The sequence below is a fragment of the Tubulanus polymorphus genome, chromosome 12, assembly GCF_964204645.1.
Source record: "Tubulanus polymorphus chromosome 12, tnTubPoly1.2, whole genome shotgun sequence".
Classification (NCBI taxonomy): Eukaryota; Metazoa; Nemertea; class Palaeonemertea; order Tubulaniformes; family Tubulanidae; genus Tubulanus; species Tubulanus polymorphus.
Window position 1 is genome coordinate 2,863,956 of NC_134036.1, and position 23,660 is coordinate 2,887,615.

Consider the following 23,660-nt stretch of genomic DNA (forward strand, 5'->3'; position numbering starts at 1 on the left):
GTGTACGTTCACTATCTTTTTCCTACTTTCAGAATCGATAGAAAGTATGTGGAGTTAAGCGGTTATTTCTAAGTGGACTATTATTGGCGATATACGAAGATGTTTAATGGAACAACCACTCTAGATCCACGAGTTGATATGTGCAAATCGTGGCTCGGTAGGCCTTACCGATGGGACTTTAAATTGGGCGTCTACACCTATCTATTTTTTTATGGGGCATCGTCAATTTGTGGTATCACCTTCAATGGTTTTACTATTTACGTGTTAGGAAAGTTGATAAACAACAGTTATTACCTTGTGAAAGTTCTGGCAATTCTTGACCTCTTGTACTGCGTGGCGGTGTTTGTGCTGTACCCCTTAAGAATGACCCACGTGTTTATCGTGTTGGGCGAGGTGGCGTTTCACCAAGACGACTGGATCTTCGGGAACGAGTATATCAGCGTATCGGTCGCCATGTTCTACATGTTTCAGATGAGTCGTAATTGGGGCGTTGTTTTGATCAGCATCGAACGATTTATCATCGTTGTTTTCCCGTTAAAATCGCGAATGTTTTGGACGAGAAAAATAGTTAACTTAATAATTCTTTTCATAAATACTTCGTCATTTATGTTTTATCTACCACATCTATTTCCAGCCAGGTATTTTCGAATATTTTCTTGTAAAGGCAGTCAATTGTCCACTCTTACCGAACTAGGCACGATTCGTATAGATTATGGTACCCGTGTTTTGCGATATTGGCGAATATTGATAACGAATAAAGTGGCTTCGTTTTTCTCTGTATTGATGCCCATATTTTCGTTGATTTTTCTGAACGGGATTCTAATTTCGGTTTTGTTTATACAGAAGGTTCGACGCCAAACGATCATTGGTGATAATTCGTCCACAAATACGTCAACTGAAGTTCAAGTTTTGCGCATGTCGTTCATCTTAGTTTTCATATTCATCATTTTTGAATCCCCGATATTTGTCGAAAAATTATCATTAATAAAATTACTTGGATTTAGTTTTCTACGTATAAAAGGGATAGCTGACAATCATTCGTCTATGCTGATTAGAAAGATGGCCATCGGTCTAACTGTCGTAGATTCTTGTGCTAACTTCTTTGCGTATTGTGCTACATATTCGAAATTCAGACTGAAAGTTCAAGAGTTATTGCGACGATGGTGTGAATAAGTAACATACACAGAGTTCTCACAAGCTTTAAGATTTATCACTCATTCACTCTGATCGAAATGATTTTTTGGGGGGTATGGTTGGTAGACCCGGACGTTTGTTCGAGGATGAAATGTTGAAATGCAATGATAAGCCATACATGGCTGGGCACTAGCAGCGTTATTATGAATGGCCATGAAAATTTGTGTCGACCCAAATTGAAGGTGTGAACTGCATCTCTATTGATAAATGACCAGCTGTCAGATGATTTAGAATTAATCTAAAATCACCAAATCACCGGATTTCGCTCCATGTGATATTTTCCTGTTCGGAAGGAACTGAAAAAAACCCCAAGGTAATCGAAACATCACCAGCAGAAATCGAAAACTTTATTGTCGGAAGTCAAAGAATTTTTGAGAAATACTGAATCTGATGTGTCAAATTCGACGTCGAGCTCAACTGTGGTCAAAATGTTTATGATATTGAACAAGAAGCTTAAGCGAAGTTGAATTCAGTAAAACGCGGAACTGGACGCTGATGTGTTCCTCGCACCGCGGATACAACGGCGCCTCCTATTAAGCACTTTGAAAACATCCACTGACGAATCATAAACAGTTAAAAATCCGATCATTGATTTATTTACTCGCGGTTTTATAGAATCTAATTATAACACGAGATTTGACGACTGAGTAACAAATATTAATTAATTTTGAGACTCTTCATAGTCATTCAGTCGGTAACCTGACTGTGGTTCAGTTTCATAATCGGATAGTTACCAAACACCACAAGTATATCCGATTATAAACTCTATCACCAATGATTCAAGAACAAACTACTTTACAAGGTTTGCCGCTACAACACTTCGAGGCACCACCGAGACACATCATACCCTTGGTCGTGCAGCCTATATAAAAAAAAACATGAAAAGGTAAGTTGAATTCAGAAGTAAAACACAATTATTTTACCAGTCTATAATACCTATAATACCGGGCCCAACAAATATCGATCTTTCAAAATGTCATAACATCGACGGTGCTTGGTTTCGTACGTGTTTACAATTAGGCTTCGGATTATCCTACCCCCCCCCCCCCCCAATTCATAATGCCTGGATTCACTGCACAGATGATGCCATGTCAACCAATCAGACACAAAAGAATGTTCTACAGGAAATACATGTGTGTAAGAACAATATTATGAGCGTCAATGATTTTTTGTCAGGATATAGGTTTTATCTCTGAAATGCTTAAAAATTGATCCGTTCAATCGATAATCTAAGTAGATTAATCATTGTCTCAGCCGCTACTCACCTGCAGCAAATGACGCGGCACTGGCCACAATCACAACAACAGCGCATACGCGAGTCACTAAATAAGCCATCATTTTAAACGCCTAGACTTAAAATGAATATAATAGCAATGTACAGTCTACAATAGGCTCTCATTTTATCAGTTGATTTACCAGGTTTAAAGAAATAGTGCCGTTTCAGAAAAAGAGCAATTGCTTGGAGATACGGTGTAAAAAGCAGCGATAACGGGTTTTCTGCATTGCTTGCTTGAATATCGTACTATGAAGCGTAGTTTCGTCAAAATTAATTGCATCAATTCGAAATGGTGAGAATAAAAGTAATGGTATATATAAAACACCCTTAAAGAATATACTACTATACAAGACAGCATGATTAGATTAGTGACACGTAGCGAACAATCGTTCCTCATCTCAGTTATAAGAAAATTATGGTTATGAATTTAATGACGATCAAATCAAAATAGCCATCGGTTGATATCTTGAAATACTTTGAATTGAAGGTTTGGTTGCTGCATTCAATATAGGAACCCTTATGTAGAAAATTCGCCCATCAATTTTACACTTCAGACATTTCATACACTATTTACTTTTCTATTCAGGTTTTTCAAATTGCTGCGTGTTAACTTCAATACTTGAATCAAGAGTTCAGTAATTGAATCCAGAATGGGAACCGGTGAAAAACGAAACTATTGTCTGATATTTTATTTTACTGAGGATTCAGGAACTGTGGAACTGGGTACAAGTCGAATAGAACCCACACAGCTGTTGCCACATCCTGGAAGTTCTTTTTTTTTGTATAGAAAATTCGCCCATCAATTTTACACTCAAGACATTCAACAGACTAGTAACTTTTCAATTCAGGTTTTTCAAATTGCTGCGTGTTAACTTCAGTACTTGAATCAAGCGTTCAGTAATTGAATCCAGAGTGGAAACCACTGAAATACGAAGCTATTGTGCGATATATTTATTTTTAACTGAAAAGTAAAAGTAATTAATATCCGATAATGTCTAGTTAAACTATAAAGAACGTATTCATCCATGCAAAATTAAACCCGAAAACTGTGGCCACTCGGTCCAGAAGACAAAATAAACCCAGATAACTTTGGAACTGGGTTCCAAGAAAACTGTGAAACTAAATTCAGAGTCAAATGAAATCCACAGAAGTGTGGAACTGGATGCATCAAATTAACGAAAACTGTGAAACTGGATTCAGATTTCAGTTAGATTATGTAAATTACTGTGGATTTTGGTTTATGGTCGCATTAAATCAGAATCTACAAGCTGTCTAATTAATAAGCAATTATCTAGATAATTGCTCATTGAGCAAATCGACCTCATACGTTTCTTACTTTATAGACGTTATATACGCTGGCTGATGTACCACACGTTGATTGTATCACACTAGGATCGTCAAGCGCCGGAGATCTCTGTGGAGACAACCACTGCCAGGACTTGGGTGAGCCTGGCTTTGGAAAGTAACACACACACAGTGGTTAAATTTACCGATCATATTGTGTCAGAATCAACCAAGATCTCCAGGGCCCGGTTTTATAGACTGGTATTACCTTTAACCCGGAGGCTAATTTTGTGTGTGACTAACCTAATATTATAGGCTGGCTTGTCTATCGAGATGACACGTAAATAAAGATATATATATATATATATATATATATATATATATATATATATATATATATATATATATATATATATATATATATATATATATATATATATATATATATATATACATATATATACGTTTAACAACACTAAATGTAAAATCGACGATGTTAAGCAGGGGAGGATCTAGCTTTTCAGAGAAAGGGGATGTGCGCACTATACCCACTTGGGTCACTACTTACACATCGGGGGTCTGGGGACGCTCCTTCAGAATATAATTTTGAAAAATTAGACGCATTTAGGTGGATTCAGTCTGAGCACTTTCCTGGTTGAAATAAGGAATGAAATATGTTCACAATTTCACTATTTTCTAAGAAAATAACTTAGGTAGAAAATTCCAAGGTTATTCGGCTGAAAAAATTGGTGTGCGCGTGCACCCCCCCCCCCCCCGTTACATCCGCTACTTCGACTAAATTTCTTCACGCGATATTTAAGATGAAAAAGTAAGTTTATGTCGTCTGATGTTTGACTCTAATTACAACATACAAAGCAACATCAAGAAAATATAAAATATTTCTCAGCACAAGATTACACTATGTCAAAATGATAAAGACGATTCAAGCCTAAAACTATTTAAACTGGATTCAAGTGAGGAGTTGAAATCTAAAGAACGTTTTCTCGTCAATGGTTCCTGATCGTCGACTTTTGGATTTTTTATATAACAACCCAGCGGCGGTTTAAGCGGGCATTTTCAGGGTGATATAGATATCATCTATCATTCGGGCGACTGCACGCAATGTGAAAATAATCTATTCTAAGCTGTTATTTCTTTCTCAGTAATTTGATCGATTTTTCTGTGCGAAGTTGAGAGTTGTCAGTAGATGCCATTAAACGAAGCAGTCGTCGCAGCCGCTCCACTGGTCGATCTTTTGCAAACAGTTGCTGAGATTGCCTTACCGATGGGACCTTAAATTCAGCGTTTACATCTATCTATTCTTTTATGGTCCAACGTCAATTTTTTGTATCACCTTGAACGGTTTTACCATTTATGTGTTAGGAAAACTAAACAAGAAAATTAATTTTGATAAATTATTTGACGCCTGCGAAAAAAATGTAGAATTTCTGGGATAATCTAATGTGGAATTGCAATTTTGAAATCGAAGTTTTAAGAAATTTGGGGAATTATGAGATTTGGCAATTGAGTAGCCCCGATACGGTCTTCGACTGTACTGAGTTTTGGTTTAATATTTCATCGAAAATCGTCAATGCAACTTCATTGTCTCCATGGTTGAGGAAAGAGCTCTTCTGATGTCTGCTTCATCATGACTTCGAGCATATCGTGTGGCCTAGCCAGCCGGCCCGGTCTCCGGGACCGTTGGCTGTCACTCGGTATCCTATCCTGAGTCTGGGTTGAAGTAGGCAGTCATTTAAAATAACTTGTTTATATTATTCTGTATGAATTACCCGTGTGTCTTATATGTTGTATTTTCTTATTTCAAAATTAACCTTATTGAATTTGGGGATTTTATCCCGGAATTTCAATGTATTAAGGATCAATAAAAAATTTAATTGAATTGTTACCTAATACACATGCCATCAGAGGACGCGGAGCCGTATATGACAGCTATGCTATTATACATTGATAATCTCACGAAACCTACATACCCCTAATATCGAACATATTTCAAAACATTTGAATATTGAGATTATACATTTACACATTTTTATATGGACCGCTTGTAGCCGCTGATAAAATTCACGCCGGCCCTACACAGATTGTAAATTTAGATAGCTTCGTCATTCCACCAGCATCCCCATGTCAGGGTCTGACTTTTATCAGACTTCCGTATCGTGTATACATCCGCCATTTAACCGAATAATCCGATTTACTTATCACTTCTATTTATGTCAGCCGCTTCTGATATAATCATACATCCATTACTATTACAATACGTCTTCTAATGATATTCAATGCAATATAACATTTCGACGTTCAAAAAGCGGTCATTGTATAATCACAGGGAGCCATTCGGTCAACAATATTTTGCCAAATAGCTTGTATGTGTACACATAGACCTGTGACGTTCTGCACATCGATTTACGGTTGTCGTTTGTAAAATGACGCTGAATGGTTAACATTGTTTCGGTTTCATAATGGTAACGTTTTATAAATAAAACCAAAATATGCCCCTCGATCTGAGATGAAATTCAGTTGCCTAGTATGATTCATGACTTATGATTCACAATAAACATAAGCAGATAAACAGGACCACAATTTACAACTTGCAATAATTGGCTGTAGTGCTCATGTCGCGGGGATAATTCCAGATAGAACGAGTCAGTGGGCGGTTATTGTAACGCTTGATTCCGTGCCGGATTCCGAATCCGATTCCTTTCTTTATTCTATTCCCTGCGCATACTCGACAGTGTACACTACATACAGTATAGGCCTAGTGTGGAGCCAGTAGTTCGCAATTTGTGTTGTTTACATTGTGGATTAATACTGTGGCGAGAGGATTAGGATAAGGATGGATTAACGCGTTTAAAATGTCTTTACATTTACCCCCAGGAGGGAGTGTGGGTCAGTCGCCCCCGGGATTAGCGCGAGGGTCCAGCAGTAGTGGTAGTGATTCGAGCTCAACAGCTGAAGAAGAAAGACTAAGGAGATTATTCGTTAGCTGTGATCATGATGGAGATGGCTACATTGATGGGTAAGGAGGCAAGGGCTGAATATGGGGTTGCGATGTATCAGGTGCGATATTAATTGTACATAGCCTAAACATTTTGCAAGATACCACAGAGTTTAGTTAAGCAGTTTCTAATATTGACTGAACATTAACTTTACTTTGGTCTTGGACCAAGTCTTGGTCTTGGTGTGGACTGTATATGAACTTAATTTCTCTATACAAATTTGCACAAACTCGCTATAAAATGTTTTTCAAAGTTGTATTTTTAGCGCTTTGTAATGTTGTTAAACATATATTTTAGGCTTACCAGTAGGCCTAAGTGGTAGGCCCTTTTGCATGCTTGTGAGCCTACAACTGCCATAAAGTATCTTAGCTTAGTTACCTTACCTATTAGTCTGAATACCAGTCGTACGGGTTCCCTACAGGTTGTTTGTAGAACGACGGCTAGGTACTAGACTACTTAACTATAGGCCCTACCTTAATTGTTCCTTTAGTAGTACAGTTATATCATCGATGCAGACTATGGCCCATACAGCTGAGATAACATGAAGGAACAGATCAAAATGGATTCCTAGAAAAATACAATCAATCAAAATAATTCTCTTCTAAGAAACATTATCCCAACAATGGCGTTGGACAAGTATTTTCTAAATTTGTTCGGCCTGACAAACTTCCTTCAATTGAATATTTTGGCCTATTGGTCAGTCAGTTATTCCTTTTAACTCATTGAATTCGAATCTTTGGCCTAGGCTAATGGTCAGTCAGTTATTTCTTTTCTAACTTATTGAATTTAGAATCTTTGGCCTATTGGTCAGTCAGTTTTTTTTAACTCATTGAATTGAATATTTGGCTTATCGGTCAGTTGGCCTAATGGCAAGTCAATTATTATTTTTTGTTCGACAGCCCAAATTCAATAATCAAATCTTTGGCCTATTGACAAGGCAGTTGTTTATTTATTTCATTTCATTCAAATTGAATATGTAGATATTGGCAAGGCTGTTGTTTTTTTTCAAAATTATTCAATTCAATCTTTGGCCTAATGACAAGTCATTTATTGTTTTTTTGTAACTTGTTGAATTGATTAGTCAGGCCTTTTTTCTAACTTCTCGATTTGAATCCTTGTCTATTGATTGTTTTTTTTTTAAATAAACTTCATGAATCATTTTCGTTCGCTTACCTTGTTTTTTTTTTTAATTTGATTTCAATCGATGTTTTCCCACTTAATTCTTAACGAAATATAAAAGAATTTTTCTCCATCCTTATTTCAGGAAAGATCTGGTCGTTATGTGCCAGCGACTCAACATGGCCGACGTCGTCGACGCGCTGCGCCACGAACTCGGGATGTACAACGAAGGCGGCGTCATTTCGTTCGAAGAGTTTATTAAATGCCGACGGAAACTGATGGCGGAAATCGCTCAGGTTAAAGATCAGTTGATCTGCGACCCGACCGACGACGTCGTTATCGTCTCCGGCGGCGATGGTGGTGGAATGCACGATATCGGCAGCGATGCGCGTCGAATGATGGCCTGGCAAAATAGCAGTGATAATAGTTTAGGTGAGTCTGTCAAAGTGACTCGAGATGGGGCTGAGGGGCCCAAGCAGTTTATGCACGTTAGGAATAAATGATGTGGAGTCGTTTTAGCCACACTGCTAGTTTTTCAAGTTTGCAAAAATGAGAATCAAATTCAGGCCTATCGAAAAATGATAGTTTCTAAGAGAGATGGAGAGAAACTTGAGAGTCTAGAAAGTTCCTTCAGGAAATTAATGAAACAGTTTTGCCTTGTATTGACACAAACACACACCTGTCAATTTTCACATTTCAAATGCATGGAATAAAGAGTAAAAACAAAACAATCGTCAGGGTTCACAGTTTTGGTAAAAAGTATGTAGGTCTGTCGGCCCTATTTGGTTTTTGTTTTGGTCCCAATAGATAGTTATAAGGCTTCCTCTGAAAAGTTCCTCTGAAAACTAAAACTTTTTGATTTGGTAGAAATGACAATTTTATAGATAATATTCATTCAATATTTGTGTGAGCTAGTTTTATTTTGATGAATGAGCTACTCATTGGGATACGCTGTGTTATATTGTGTGTGTGGACTTCAGAAAATTGATGCACCATAAATATTTGGGAAATTGGTAATAGAATTTTTGGTTAATATTTCATTGAAATATTCATGAAATCCTGTGCGTGTGTTGAGAATGAGCTAAATCTGTATGTTTTAATAATTTTGGTGACCTATATCGACTTGTTTATCATAAAATAATGATGCACTCAGTTCAGAAAAGCAAATCCTGTAAAATGGAGAAATTGAAATTTCCACCTACCTGGCCTTGCTTGCAATCTTCTGCCAATTCTACCTTGACCTTGGTTCGCCAGCCACGTTTCAAGAGGGTCGTTTCAAAAACTGAATTTTTGGTTAATATATATTTCATTGAAATATTCATGAAATCCTGTGCGTGTGTTGAGAATGAGCTAAATCTGTATGTTTTAATAATTTTGGTGACCTATATCGACTTGTTTATCATAAAATAATGATGCACTCAGTTCAGAAAAGCAAATCCTGTAAAATGGAGAAATTGAAATTTCCACCTACCTGGCCTTGCTTGCAATCTTCTGCCAATTCTACATTGACCTTGGTTTCGCTAGCCACGTTTCAAGAGAGGCGTTTCAAAAACTGCCTTTCCAATTTAATTAGTTTATTCATTAATCTTTTAACAAAATACTGAATTATACAAGAAATACTGAAATATTTCATTTCTAGGCTACAAGTTTTACCGAGTTTGTAACAACATGTTTTCTAAAACTATCTCTCTTCGCAGCAAATTCCGGATACGGCTACGACAGCGGAACGCAGGATATGGGACCCGACCCGCCGTCGTTACATCGTCTCCTAGAAACGCACGAACCCGATTGTTACAAAAAATTTATCAACGACGCGATGGCCAGCAACTGTTTGGAAGTCGCAAACTCGGTAAGTGTACCACTATTTCAAAGGCTACAAATTTAAATCAGAATAAACTGCAAAACTTGTTCATAGTATAGAAATGGGCTTTAAAACTATTCCTGATTGAAAAAATGTATCTAAAGAGTTAGTATTTCGGTATCAGTCTAGTTCGTTACTTACCTAATCATTGGTGGTAAGCTTTTTATAATCGGATGGGCTTATACCAACCTTGTATATGTGGGCTTATATATATGGTTTGTGAAAATGTCTGATCGTGAAACTAAACCACAGACAGGTTACTGACTGCAGTCTGTAGTAAGTAGAACTTAAATTATTGAATTTCAAAAATATTCATATTGATTTAATTCTCATCGTCGAAACATCAATATTTCAAGTGGAGTGTGTTTAGCATTCGGCCAGCTGTTATCTAGTCAGGGTTGGGGGTTTCAAAACCTAAACAAGTGTTGAAAGATGTTTTCACTACCGAATTCTTATCGGTGTTGAATGATGTTTTCACCAATAACAACAAATTCATAGGCCTATAGAAATTCTCCCTTATTATGGCGAATAAAAAAGCAAACGTATGTAATAAGTTAATAATTAGTAAGTAATGTATGCTTGATTCCAATAAAAGTTCAACCTGAAAAATTTCCCTCACAAAATCACCCTACAAACGTGCTCGAATCACGTTTTCCCTTTTTTGTTCATTGCTCTGAGTATATGGCTGAGCTTTATGGTTGAATACGATTTCATTATCAGAATTTTCTTTTCATCTCGTGTAATAATTCATGTTTTATGGCGTAATTTGTATGTTTGATGCAGTGTTTTATTGTCTAGTTAAACGTCGATTAGCAACTCACGACTAGAAATATTGTCCCAAACCTATCATAATTTAGCCATCAGAGACATCCAATATGATGTCTTCTTTAATGTAACTATTTTCGAGTCTATTGGGATCCAGGGAGATCGTATGGAAGCTCAACAGACTTGAGCCTGTGCACGGGATTAGTCACCATCTGTTGAAATACGTGTACCTACTCTTTACACCATGACTCATACCACTCTAACGATGCGAGATTATGATGATGATTGTGATGGTAGTATAGCGTCTACCAGTTGCTGCAGTGAATGTAGCTTTTCAGGAAGCTGGAGAAGATACATTGTTGCCAAATCATGACCGAAAAAAAACCAATAGACTCAGACCCTTTCTTCGATAATTTTTGTAAATTCATTCTGGAGTCACTACACCTGATGATAGCTGATATTCTTTAACGTTGCTCGAAATATATAGGCCTATTCGTTTCTATTCTATTCAAGAACTTTTCATCTTTGGCTGAATCATTGTGGGGTTTGTCGTATATTCATCTTACAACATGGATATTGTGTATTTTCTTGAGACTGATAGGGATTTAGGATTTTTGCAATATGCATGGTGGGATCCGAGAAAAGAAGAAGTGAAAGAAAATGTGAAGGCTTCCTAGCAGTCACGACTCCAAATCCTTGCAAAACTTGGATAGAAATGAATATGCAATTTCCTGAAATCCTTAAGAAACCTTGATAGAAATATGCAGTTTCTGCAGCAGAGTTCAATGGAAAATGGACATTAACTCCATTATTAATTGCTGTAACCAGGAACATTGTCGATGATGAGGCAGCTCGATATGATTCATAGACCACATTCATCTTTTTGTTAATTCTGTTAGGCCACAATCGTTTCTTATTGGCACAAACTATATACATTATCGTTAGGCTTAGGTCACATTAATTTCTATTTGGTTCAGGCCTCATTTCTTTTTGTACAAACTACATCAATTTCTGTAGTAAAGCCACTTTTCATTTCTATTGGACACAGATTACATAATTTTTGCTATACAGCATAGGCCTAATTATCTTTTTAGGTACAGACCATATCATATAGAGAATATTTACTTTGATTGGACACGACTATTCACCTTTTAGCACAGATTGCATTTTTTTTGCTAGGCCATAATGTGATTCATTTGGCGCTGATTCTCTTGGCTTCAATTTATTCATTCAGGCACAGACTACATTGATTTCATCTTTTTAGGCCCAGACCATATCAATTTCTGCTTGGTTATAATTATTTCATTTAGGCACAGACGGCATCAATTTCTAAATCATGTTTTTTACGGACAGACTATATTTCTATTAGGTGATAATCATTTCTTTTTAGGCACACTCTATAATTTTTGCTAGGCCAAAATCATTGCATCAAGGCACACAGCTCACTATCCTGAAAATAATTTGAAAATAGGGGTAAAAAAGTTCAGAGTTAATTCACGTGACAAACTAGATATCCTCAATCCATCTGCCATTTCCCGAGACAAACTTTTTACACTATCACTCGCCTTACCATTTTATGGTTCTTCTCGCCACTGATTGACTATATCTTGAAAAACGGCTATTACATGTATTTATTGTGGTTACCAGCAATAATTAGTTTTACAATGAAAGTCTAGATTTTGATAGTTCAAAAAATTCAAAAATACCCGATTAAAGAATTATTAATGCTTTTACTGTTCGTCTTTACTTGGCAGTACAATATTATGTTAATAAACACACATTATATAAGAATGTGACAAATACAAGATTATATAGGTTGGAATTGAGTTACAAAGTTCAAAGATGCCGGGTTAAGAAAATTATGAACGCTTTTACGGTCCATATCTCTCTACCAGGCGGATATTCCTATCGTTTTGCTAGACAGGAATAGGAAACTTGAATTTAGGCCTATGAGTTGGTACGCAAGCTGCGTTATAGAGTAGTTCGAGTAAATTGTGGATTCTTAATGGAATGAGTCGATGAGGAGAGATCCACTGGTCATTAGTTGCGTTTACTAATTACATATGACCGCTTGGTTATGCAGTAGTGTAAACTTCACAATGTATTAAGGTATATGTTGTATACGACTATACTTATAGTTACAGAAACTTGCCCTCCCTGCCTAATCTAACATAATAAGACTTGAAATTTGGTTGTGAGTTCTTTTTTTACGCTATTCAAATGTTCATATTCTGTGGAAAATGCTATTGAAGGTGCTGTTGTATTTTGATGAAAATGCTTGATATTCGAAATTTTTTAAGTTGTGCAATAAACTACGACTAAATTGGTGCAGTTGGGACCCGGATTTCTTGTTAACTCAATTAGGTGGTTATCGAAAAACTGAGTTTTGGTAGTGTATTTTAGGATAATGATTTGCTTACAAAATCACCAAATAAATCGTCTACCGAGATAAACAGTACCGATGTAGGACGAGTCTACAGTAATTTGGATATGAAAGTGATGCAGACACGTCCTCAAAATTTGAAACTTTTCCTTGAAAATTCTTTATATCCTTAAATGACTGATCCGATTAGGGACCCTGTTATAAGAACTCATTATTATCATATTGAATCTCTTGTCCTGTCAGCTTAAAAAGAATCGTTTGCATCAATATCGAGCATGGCCAATAAAATTTGTAGTGTTGAGTATGTTCACTATGTTTGATCATTTAGTTAGACATTACATCATTCCATTTATATATTGTTACAACAAAAGCTCTTAATATTTTAACAAAATAAAGAGCGTGATTTACAAAGTTGAAATTTCCCTTTCTCTCAACAAGAAATCTTGTTGTAAAGTTCTCGCTCATGAGCTGTGTATGTGTATGTATGTATGCGTGTCTGTCTGTGTGTGTTGTTGCACCTGTACATCCAGTCTGCTTAATGAAATTTACCCTCGGAATTTCTCACAGCCAGCTGTCAGTCAGTCAGTACGCTAGATAAGTTACTTATCACTGACTTATCCCTATCCACTTATCATCCCGTTACTCTAGAATGAGTGTAAGTGGAAGAATAGAACTTGCGTAGAACAAGATTAGAATCAACTTACCCCAAGATCAGAATCAACTTACCCCAAGCTGTTTGTCAATGCGTTCACGTTCACGCGTTTCGATTTAAAATTTTTTCCAACCCTGAAATTACGAGATATTTCAATTTAGATATGCAATAGTTGTCGTTGTTTTGGATATTCTTGCCGTGGCATTTGTCTGAAGTCAATTTGAATGATTTCTTCAACTGATCTCACTGATGATGCATCTTTGGTCATTTCGTGTCTCCAAACCTTCGTCCGTCGGGGCCTGGAATATAAATGAATAAATTGTGAAGGCAGATGTTTTGATAGTAAAAAAAACAAAAGAATATTTAGAAATCTTTTGATTTGAATCTTACGATGTATAGTGGCGCTCTCGTTGTCGAGTAGTTACCAACTTTCAATATTTTTCCTTCTTATTTTAAGTCAAACTGAATAAATTGCAAGAGCATGTATAGATTTTGATGGAGTTAAATTCTTATTAAAAAGAAATCTATGTTTTGAATCTTGCGATGTATAGTGGTGTTCTCGTTGTGGAGTAGTTACCAACTTTCAAATCGGCAATCAACATTTCCATGGTAATTTTTTCTTTTTATTCAAAGTCAAACTGAATGCGTTTATTTGTTGTATTTTGCAGTTACATTTGGCGACGATTTCATCGTTGAAACAAGACATGAACGTAGTGGATGTCGGTCGGCGTTTACAACACGTGACTACCGAACGGGATTTACTTGAGAAACAACTCAGCAAGTCTCAGGTAATCACACAGTAATATACGCTGTGGTAAGGGAAACTGTCCTAGTGGTTTGATTGAAACTGAGCTCGATTCGCTCTTGAGAGGTTTTGGGTTTGAACCGCGATTCGGTTTGGTGTTAATGAAAGCTGTCCACGTGGTTTAGTTGAAACGATGGTTGTTCCGCGCTCAAAAGGTAGTGCATTTAAACCCTGATGCCATGTTTAGTGGGAAAAGAAGCTGTCATCTTCACCCAGTCCTGTAGTGTGGCTGTCTCCGCAGTGTACTATGTTGCTCTACGATCCTAGTGTACCAACTGTGGTACATCAGACCTACGAGCAATTATTTGCTCATAGATCAGACACTAAGGTTCTTGGTGAACTATCATCATGGTTTGGCTGAAAGAGTATTCAATCCGCACTTGATGATGCTTTGGGTTTAAAACATTCTGACTCCATGTTTGGTGGTAAGTGAAGCTGTCCTCGCGGTTTGGTTGAAAGGGTATTCCATCCCCACTTAAAAGGTGTTGGGTTTAAAACCTTCTGACTCTATGTTAGGTGGTTTGAGGAAGCTCTGGTGAAAATATGGATGGATGTCTTTTCTTTATCATCGTGATTGATGATTTACCAAGGATCTTCATTAGTTATTCTTTTCTCTCTCTGTAGACGGAGAAACTGCAGATTCAGCGCGATTGGACGATTCGTCTCGAACAGCAGAGTTTACGATACGAAGAACGTATCACCGAACTGCACAGCGTCATCGCCGAGTTACGGAAAAAAATCGAACGACATCAGATCAATATTATCAGGTACGAATCTCCGTCATTCTGGTTGTAAAGTTACCGGTAGACGATGATGATGATGATGACTTAAATCATTCAGTGGACGTTCATTCTCACATGTCGCACCGACGTGTGAGAAGTCATGAGCTCCGTAGCATAACAGACATCGAGATATTCAAAAGTACTTTAAAGACATTCTTATTTCGAAAGGCGTATCAGTAACCATCCACTACAGCGCCGGTGAAGACTGCATCAGTGGAACAGGCGCTATATCAATGTTTATGTGATTGATTGATTGATTGATTGATTAATGATGTGATAGTGTCGTTTCGTTTCTAGGGAAGAAGACGAAGAAGAATCGGATGCTGGACAAAGTAACCGCAGCCAGGCGAGTTTCACGAATGATGAAAATATCGCTCTCGGTTCTCAATGCGCCACTAGTTTAGGTAAGATGGATTTTATATCCTGTAATTCAGCGTCATGTTCTTCTGAATGGAAAAATGCTATAATCGGTGGATGGAACTTTAATTTGAGCGAAATGTCAGGAAACCCTTTTAAAACTCCTCTAGCTTTGGAAAACAGGTGATTAGATACCTAGCCTACACCTAAATTTATACGGGTAGGGACATTTGTTTCCAACAGTAACAGAATAAAAAGGCACATTTAGGTAATGTTATAGATAGAATTTGCCTTTAAACCACTGTGTTAATGGTTTTACTGGGATAAACAATAACTAACACAGCTATTTCTAGCAGAAAATCGAAGGCTTGAAGACAAGATCTAAAACCATTTTTTTCATGACACACTTATTTTTCACATGAAATTTATATTTTCATGAATATTAAACATATACCTAACATATGATAGAGAAACTATGGGATGTGAGGATGATGGCATGTGCTCTTTGAGAGTCTACTGTTATATGTATATGAAAGTGAAACTTGAAATTTTCTCCTTCAATACTCCTTATATTCAGGAATATCTGATCTGTATGTCCCGTGTACTAACAAACATGGCTGTTCATCTTTTCTTTTTACAGATTTAGGAAATGATTTGAATGCCGAAATATCGCGAGTCGTCTCGGAACTCGAACAGTCAATCGAGAGTCGAAAGAAACAGATCGAAGCTGTGAAGATCGATGTCGCAACGACAACCGCGACAGAACCTACTTACGAGAAACTGATGGAAGACAATCTAGAGGATAAAACAGTCGGAGATCAGGTGAGCTTTTTATGATACCAAATTTTCTATATTCCAGTAAGCATTCTGATGCCTGCCTGGTAAGTTGAGAGTCTCTTCTGAGACGTCCTACAGGAAGCGGTGTTCCGATCAAGTATCTTGAATGAAGATCTAGTTTAGTCTGTGTGAAGTTCTAGTTGAGTCTATCTAAGAGTGGAGTTCTAGTTAAATCTGAATGAAGTTCTAGTTGAGTCTATCTAAGAGTGAAGATCTAGTTGAGTCTATCCAAGAGTGGAGATCTAGTTGAGTCTGTGTGAAGTTCTAGTTGAGTCTAAGAGTGGAGATCTAGTTGGTTCTGAGTGACGATCTAGTTGAGTCTATCTAAGAGTGGAGATCTAGTTGAGTCTGTGTGAAGTTCTAGTTGAGTCTAAGAGTGGAGATCTAGTTGGTTCTGAGTGAAGATCTAGTTGAGTCTGTGTGAAGTTCTTGTTGAGTCTAAGAGTGGAGATCTAGTTGAGTCTAAGAGTGAAGATCTAGTTGGTTCTGAGTGAAGATCTAGTTGAGTCTGTGTGAAGTTCTAGTTGAGTCTTAGAGTGGAGATCTAGTTGAGTCTGTGTGAAGATCTAGTTGAGTCTAAGAGTGGAGATCTAGTTGGTTCTGAGTGAAGATCTAGTTGAGTCTGTGTGAAGTTCTAGTTGAGTCTAAGAGTGGAGATCTAGTTGGTTCTGAGTGACGATCTAGTTGAGTCTATCTAAGAGTGGAGATCTAGTTGAGTCTAGGAGTGGAGATCTAGTTGGTTCTGAGTGAAGATCTAGTTGAGTCTGTGTGAAGATCTAGTTGAGTCTAAGAGTGGAGATCTAGTTGGTTCTGAGTGACGATCTAGTTGAGTCTATCTAAGAGTGGAGATCTAGTTGAGTCTAGGAGTGGAGATCTAGTTGGTTCTGAGTGAAGATCTAGTTGAGTCTGTGTGAAGTTCTAGTTGAGTCTAAGAGTGGAGATCTAGTTGAGTCTGTGTGAAGTTCTAGTTGGTTCTGAGTGATGATCTAGTTGAGTCTAAGAGTGGAGATCTAGTTGAGTCTGTGTGAAGTTCTAGTTGAGTCTGTGTGAAGTTCTAGTTGAGTCTAAGAGTGGAGATCTAGTTGGTTCTGAGTGACGATCTAGTTGAGTCTATCTAAGAGTGGAGATCTAGTTGAGTCTAGGAGTGGAGATCTAGTTGGTTCTGAGTGAAGATCTAGTTGAGTCTGTGTGAAGTTCTAGTTGAGTCTAAGAGTGGAGATCTAGTTGAGTCTGTGTGAAGTTCTAGTTGGTTCTGAGTGATGATCTAGTTGAGTCTAAGAGTGGAGATCTAGTTGAGTCTGTGTGAAGTTCTAGTTGAGTCTGTGTGAAGTTTTTGTTGAGTCTAAGAGTGGAGATCTAGTTGAGTCTGTGTGAAGTTCTTGTTGAGTCTAAGAGTGGAGATCTAGTTGAGTCTGTGTGAAGTTCTTGTTGAGTCTAAGAGTGGAGATCTAGTTGAGTCTGAGTGGAGATCTAGTTGAGTCTGTGTGAAGTTCTTGTTGAGTCTAAGAGTGGAGATCTAGTTGAGTCTAAGAGTGAAGATCTAGTTGAGTCTGTGTGAAGTTCTTGTTGAGTCTAAGAGTGGAGATCTAGTTGAGTCTGTGTGAAGTTCTAGTTGAGTCTGTGTGAAGTTCTTGTTGAGTCTAAGAGTGGAGATCTAGTTGAGTCTGTGTGAAGTTCTTGTTGAGTCTAAGAGTGGAGATCTAGTTGAGTCTGTGTGAAGTTCTTGTTGAGTCTAAGAGTGGAGATCTAGTTGAGTCTGAGTGGAGATCTAGTTGAGTCTGTGTGAAGTTCTGGTTGAGTCTAAGAGTGCAGATCTAGTTGATTTTCTGTGTGGAGTTCTAGTTGAGTCTATCCAAGAGTGGAGATCTAGTTGGTTCTGAGTGAAGATCTAGTTGAGTCTAAGAGTGGAGATCTAGTTGAGTCTTAAGAGTGGAGATCTAGTTGGTTCTGAGTGAAGATCTAGTTGAGTCTGTGTGAAGTTCTAGTTGAGTCTAAGAGTGGAGATCTAGTTGAGTCTATCCATGAGTGGAGATCTAGTTGGTTCTGAGTGAAGATCTAGTTGAGTCTGTGTGAAGTTCTAGTTGAGTCTAAGAGTGGAGATGTAGTTGAGTCTATCAGAGAGTGGAGATCTAGTTGAGTCTGTGTGGAGTTCTAGTTGAGTCTAAGAGTGGAGATCTAGTTGAGTCTGTGTGAAGTTCTAGTTGGTTCTGAGTGATGATCTAGTTGAGTCTAAGAGTGGAGATCTAGTTGAGTCTGTGTGAAGATCTAGTTGAGTCTAAGAGTGGAGATCTAGTTGAGTTTAAGAGTGGAGATCTAGTTGAGTCTGTGTGAAGTTCTAGTTGGTTCTGAGTGACGATCTAGTTGAGTCTATCTAAGAGTGAAGTTCTAGTTGAGTCTATCCAAGAGTGGAGATCTAGTTGGTTCTGAGTGAAGATCTAGTTGAGTCTGTGTGAAGTTCTTGTTGAGTCTAAGAGTGGAGATCTAGTTGAGTCTATCAGAGAGTGGAGATCTAGTTGAGTCTGTGTGGAGTTCTAGTTGAGTCTAAGAGTGGAGATCTAGTTGAGTCTGTGTGAAGTTCTAGTTGGTTCTGAGTGATGATCTAGTTGAGTCTAAGAGTGGAGATCTAGTTGAGTCTGTGTGAAGATCTAGTTGAGTCTAAGAGTGGAGATCTAGTTGAGTTTAAGAGTGGAGATCTAGTTGAGTCTAAGAGTGGAGATCTAGTTGAGTCTGTGTGGAGTTCTAGTTGAGTCTGTGTGAAGTTCTAGTTGATTCTATCTAAGAGTGGAGATCTAGTTGTGTCTGTGTGAAGTTCTTGTTGAGTCTAAGAGTGGAGATCTAGTTGAGTCTGTGTGAAGTTCTAGTTGGTTCTGAGTGATGATCTAGTTGAGTCTAAGAGTGGAGATCTAGTTGAGTCTGTGTGAAGTTCTTGTTGAGTTTAAGAGTGGAGATCTAGTTGAGTCTGTGTGAAGTTCTAGTTGAGTCAATCTAAGAGTGGAGATCTAGTTGAGTCTGTGTGAAGTTCTAGTTGAGTCTGTGTGAAGTTCTAGTTGAGTCTATCTAAGAGTGGAGATCTAGTTGAGTCTGTGTGAAGTTCTTGTTGAGTCTAAGAGTGGAGATCTAGTTGAGTCTGTGTGAAGTTCTTGTTGAGTCTAAGAGTGGAGATCTAGTTGAGTCTGTGTGAAGTTCTAGTTGGTTCTGAGTGATGATCTAGTTGAGTCTAAGAGTGGAGATCTAGTTGAGTCTGTGTGAAGTTCTTGTTGAGTCTAAGAGTAGAGATCTAGTTGAGTCTGTGTGAAGTTCTTGTTGAGTCTAAGAGTAGAGATCTAGTTGATTTTCTGTGTGGAGTTCTAGTTGAGTCTATCCAAGAGTGGAGATCTAGTTGGTTCTGAGTGAAGATCTAGTTGAGTCTAAGAGTGGAGATCTAGTTGAGTCTTAAGAGTGGAGATCTAGTTGGTTCTGAGTGAAGATCTAGTTGAGTCTGTGTGAAGTTCTAGTTGAGTCTAAGAGTGGAGATCTAGTTGAGTCTATCCATGAGTGGAGATCTAGTTGGTTCTGAGTGAAGATCTAGTTGAGTCTGTGTGAAGTTCTAGTTGAGTCTAAGAGTGGAGATGTAGTTGAGTCTATCTAAGAGTGAAGTTCTAGTTGAGTCTATCCAAGAGTGGAGATCTAGTTGGTTCTGAGTGAAGATCTAGTTGAGTCTGTGTGAAGTTCTTGTTGAGTCTAAGAGTGGAGATCTAGTTGAGTCTATCAGAGAGTGGAGATCTAGTTGAGTCTGTGTGGAGTTCTAGTTGAGTCTAAGAGTGGAGATCTAGTTGAGTCTGTGTGAAGTTCTAGTTGGTTCTGAGTGATGATCTAGTTGAGTCTAAGAGTGGAGATCTAGTTGAGTCTGTGTGAAGATCTAGTTGAGTCTAAGAGTGGAGATCTAGTTGAGTTTAAGAGTGGAGATCTAGTTGAGTCTAAGAGTGGAGATCTAGTTGAGTCTGTGTGGAGTTCTAGTTGAGTCTGTGTGAAGTTCTAGTTGAGTCTGTGTGAAGTTCTAGTTGATTCTATCTAAGAGTGGAGATCTAGTTGTGTCTGTGTGAAGTTCTTGTTGAGTCTAAGAGTGGAGATCTAGTTGAGTCTGTGTGAAGTTCTAGTTGGTTCTGAGTGATGATCTAGTTGAGTCTAAGAGTGGAGATCTAGTTGAGTCTGTGTGAAGTTCTTGTTGAGTTTAAGAGTGGAGATCTAGTTGAGTCTGTGTGAAGTTCTAGTTGATTCTATCTAAGAGTGGAGATCTAGTTGTGTCTGTGTGAAGTTCTTGTTGAGTCTAAGAGTGGAGATCTAGTTGAGTCTGTGTGAAGTTCTAGTTGGTTCTGAGTGATGATCTAGTTGAGTCTAAGAGTGGAGATCTAGTTGAGTCTGTGTGAAGTTCTTGTTGAGTTTAAGAGTGGAGATCTAGTTGAGTCTGTGTGAAGTTCTAGTTGAGTCAATCTAAGAGTGGAGATCTAGTTGAGTCTGTGTGAAGTTCTAGTTGAGTCTGTGTGAAGTTCTAGTTGAGTCTATCTAAGAGTGGAGATCTAGTTGAGTCTGTGTGAAGTTCTTGTTGAGTCTAAGAGTGGAGATCTAGTTGAGTCTGTGTGAAGTTCTTGTTGAGTCTAAGAGTGGAGATCTAGTTGAGTCTGTGTGAAGTTCTAGTTGGTTCTGAGTGATGATCTAGTTGAGTCTAAGAGTGGAGATCTAGTTGAGTCTGTGTGAAGTTCTTGTTGAGTCTAAGAGTAGAGATCTAGTTGAGTCTGTGTGAAGTTCTTGTTGAGTCTAAGAGTAGAGATCTAGTTGATTTTCTGTGTGGAGTTCTAGTTGAGTCTATCCAAGAGTGGAGATCTAGTTGGTTCTGAGTGAAGATCTAGTTGAGTCTAAGAGTGGAGATCTAGTTGAGTCTTAAGAGTGGAGATCTAGTTGGTTCTGAGTGAAGATCTAGTTGAGTCTGTGTGAAGTTCTAGTTGAGTCTAAGAGTGGAGATCTAGTTGAGTCTATCCATGAGTGGAGATCTAGTTGGTTCTGAGTGAAGATCTAGTTGAGTCTGTGTGAAGTTCTAGTTGAGTCTAAGAGTGGAGATGTAGTTGAGTCTATCTAAGAGTGAAGTTCTAGTTGAGTCTATCCAAGAGTGGAGATCTAGTTGGTTCTGAGTGAAGATCTAGTTGAGTCTGTGTGAAGTTCTTGTTGAGTCTAAGAGTGGAGATCTAGTTGAGTCTGTGTGAAGTTCTAGTTGGTTCTGAGTGATGATCTAGTTGAGTCTAAGAGTGGAGATCTAGTTGAGTCTGTGTGAAGATCTAGTTGAGTCTAAGAGTGGAGATCTAGTTGAGTCTATCAGAGAGTGGAGATCTAGTTGAGTCTGTGTGGAGTTCTAGTTGAGTCTAAGAGTGGAGATCTAGTTGAGTCTGTGTGAAGTTCTAGTTGGTTCTGAGTGATGATCTAGTTGAGTCTAAGAGTGGAGATCTAGTTGAGTCTGTGTGAAGATCTAGTTGAGTCTAAGAGTGGAGATCTAGTTGAGTTTAAGAGTGGAGATCTAGTTGAGTCTAAGAGTGGAGATCTAGTTGAGTCTGTGTGGAGTTCTAGTTGAGTCTGTGTGAAGTTCTAGTTGAGTCTGTGTGAAGTTCTAGTTGATTCTATCTAAGAGTGGAGATCTAGTTGTGTCTGTGTGAAGTTCTTGTTGAGTCTAAGAGTGGAGATCTAGTTGAGTCTGTGTGAAGTTCTAGTTGGTTCTGAGTGATGATCTAGTTGAGTCTAAGAGTGGAGATCTAGTTGAGTCTGTGTGAAGTTCTTGTTGAGTTTAAGAGTGGAGATCTAGTTGAGTCTGTGTGAAGTTCTAGTTGAGTCAATCTAAGAGTGGAGATCTAGTTGAGTCTGTGTGAAGTTCTAGTTGAGTCTAAGAGTGGAGATCTAGTTGAGTCTGTGTGAAGTTCTAGTTGAGTCTATGAGTGGAGATCTAGTTGAGTCTAAGAGTGGAGTTCTAGTTGAGTCTGTGTGAAGTTCTTGTTGAGTCTAAGAGTGGAGATCTAGTTGAGTCTGTGTGAAGTTCTTGTTGAGTCTAAGAGTGGAGATCTAGTTGAGTCTGTGTGAAGTTCTAGTTGGTTCTGAGTGATGATCTAGTTGAGTCTAAGAGTGGAGATCTAGTTGAGTCTGTGTGAAGTTCTTGTTGAGTCTAAGAGTAGAGATCTAGTTGAGTCTGTGTGAAGTTCTTGTTGAGTCTAAGAGTAGAGATCTAGTTGATTTTCTGTGTGGAGTTCTAGTTGAGTCTATCCAAGAGTGGAGATCTAGTTGGTTCTGAGTGAAGATCTAGTTGAGTCTGTGTGAAGTTCTTGTTGAGTCTAAGAGTGGAGATCTAGTTTATTTTCTGTGTGGAGTTCTAGTTGAGTCTATCCAAGAGTGGAGATCTAGTTGGTTCTGAGTGAAGTTCTTGTTGAGTCTAAGAGTGGAGATCTAGTTGAGTCTGAGTGGAGATCTAGTTGAGTCTGTGTGAAGATCTAGTTCAGTCTAAGAGTGGAGATCTAGTTGAGTCTGAGTGATGTTCTAGTTGAGTCTTTCTAAGAGTGGAGATCTAGTTGAGTCTAAGAGTGGAGATCTAGTTGAGTCTATCTAAGAGTAGAGATCTAGTTGAGTCTATCTAAGAATGGAGATCTAGTTGAGAATCTAAGAGTGGAGATCTAGTTGAGTCTTTGAGAGTGGAGATCTAGTTGAGTGTGAGTGAAATTCTAGTTGAATCTATCTGTAAGTGGAGATCTAGTCGAGTCTGAGTGGAGATCTAGTCGAGTCTGAGTGGAGATCTAGTTGAGTCTATCAGAGAGTGGAGATCTAGTTGAGTCTGAATGAAGATCTAGTTGAGTCTATCTAAGAGTGAAGATATAGTGGATTCTGAGAGTGAACATTTAGTTGATTCGATCCGAGAGTGAAGATATAGTTGAAAGTGGAGATTTGTTGACTCAATATCAAGCTAACTATGTCATAGCTATTAAAATTCATTGATTTCTAATCGTAGGTATCACCATCGAGCACAACAAAAGATGAAGATGGCCGAGATATTGAAACGCTGTCGTATCGACATTCAGGAGTGGAGTCTTCTGCCGACACCCTACATCGAGAACAGATTGAAACGTGTCGTGTACAAATTGATGTTTTACAACAGCAGAACTTCGAACTTCGAGATCAGGTTGGACGTCAAGAAGTCGATTTGAATAAACTCAAAGCTCAGCTTGGCGGGCTTCAAGAGGAGAAAACTAAACTTCTGTCAAAGGTAAACAGTCTTAAAACGTAAAGAAGGAGTTGACAAAATGTTGTCTAACTTGTTACCC

At 38.1% G+C, this 23,660-nt stretch overlaps 1 protein-coding gene across 1 annotated transcript in view; it reads left to right on the forward strand.

Annotated features, from left to right (window-relative positions):
- The first annotated feature begins 6,545 nt into the window (after positions 1–6,545).
- The window catches only part of LOC141913890 (colorectal mutant cancer protein-like), a 42,612-nt gene continuing 25,497 nt past the window's right edge, over positions 6,546–23,660 (forward strand). The window contains exons 1-8 of the mRNA XM_074805066.1: positions 6,546–6,791; positions 8,036–8,322; positions 9,588–9,739; positions 14,220–14,339; positions 14,981–15,123; positions 15,436–15,542; positions 16,136–16,317; positions 23,348–23,602. Of these exons, the coding sequence (XP_074661167.1) occupies positions 6,628–6,791; positions 8,036–8,322; positions 9,588–9,739; positions 14,220–14,339; positions 14,981–15,123; positions 15,436–15,542; positions 16,136–16,317; positions 23,348–23,602 (1,410 nt within the window). The 5' untranslated portion in view covers positions 6,546–6,627. The remainder of the gene's footprint in view (positions 6,792–8,035; positions 8,323–9,587; positions 9,740–14,219; positions 14,340–14,980; positions 15,124–15,435; positions 15,543–16,135; positions 16,318–23,347; positions 23,603–23,660) is intronic.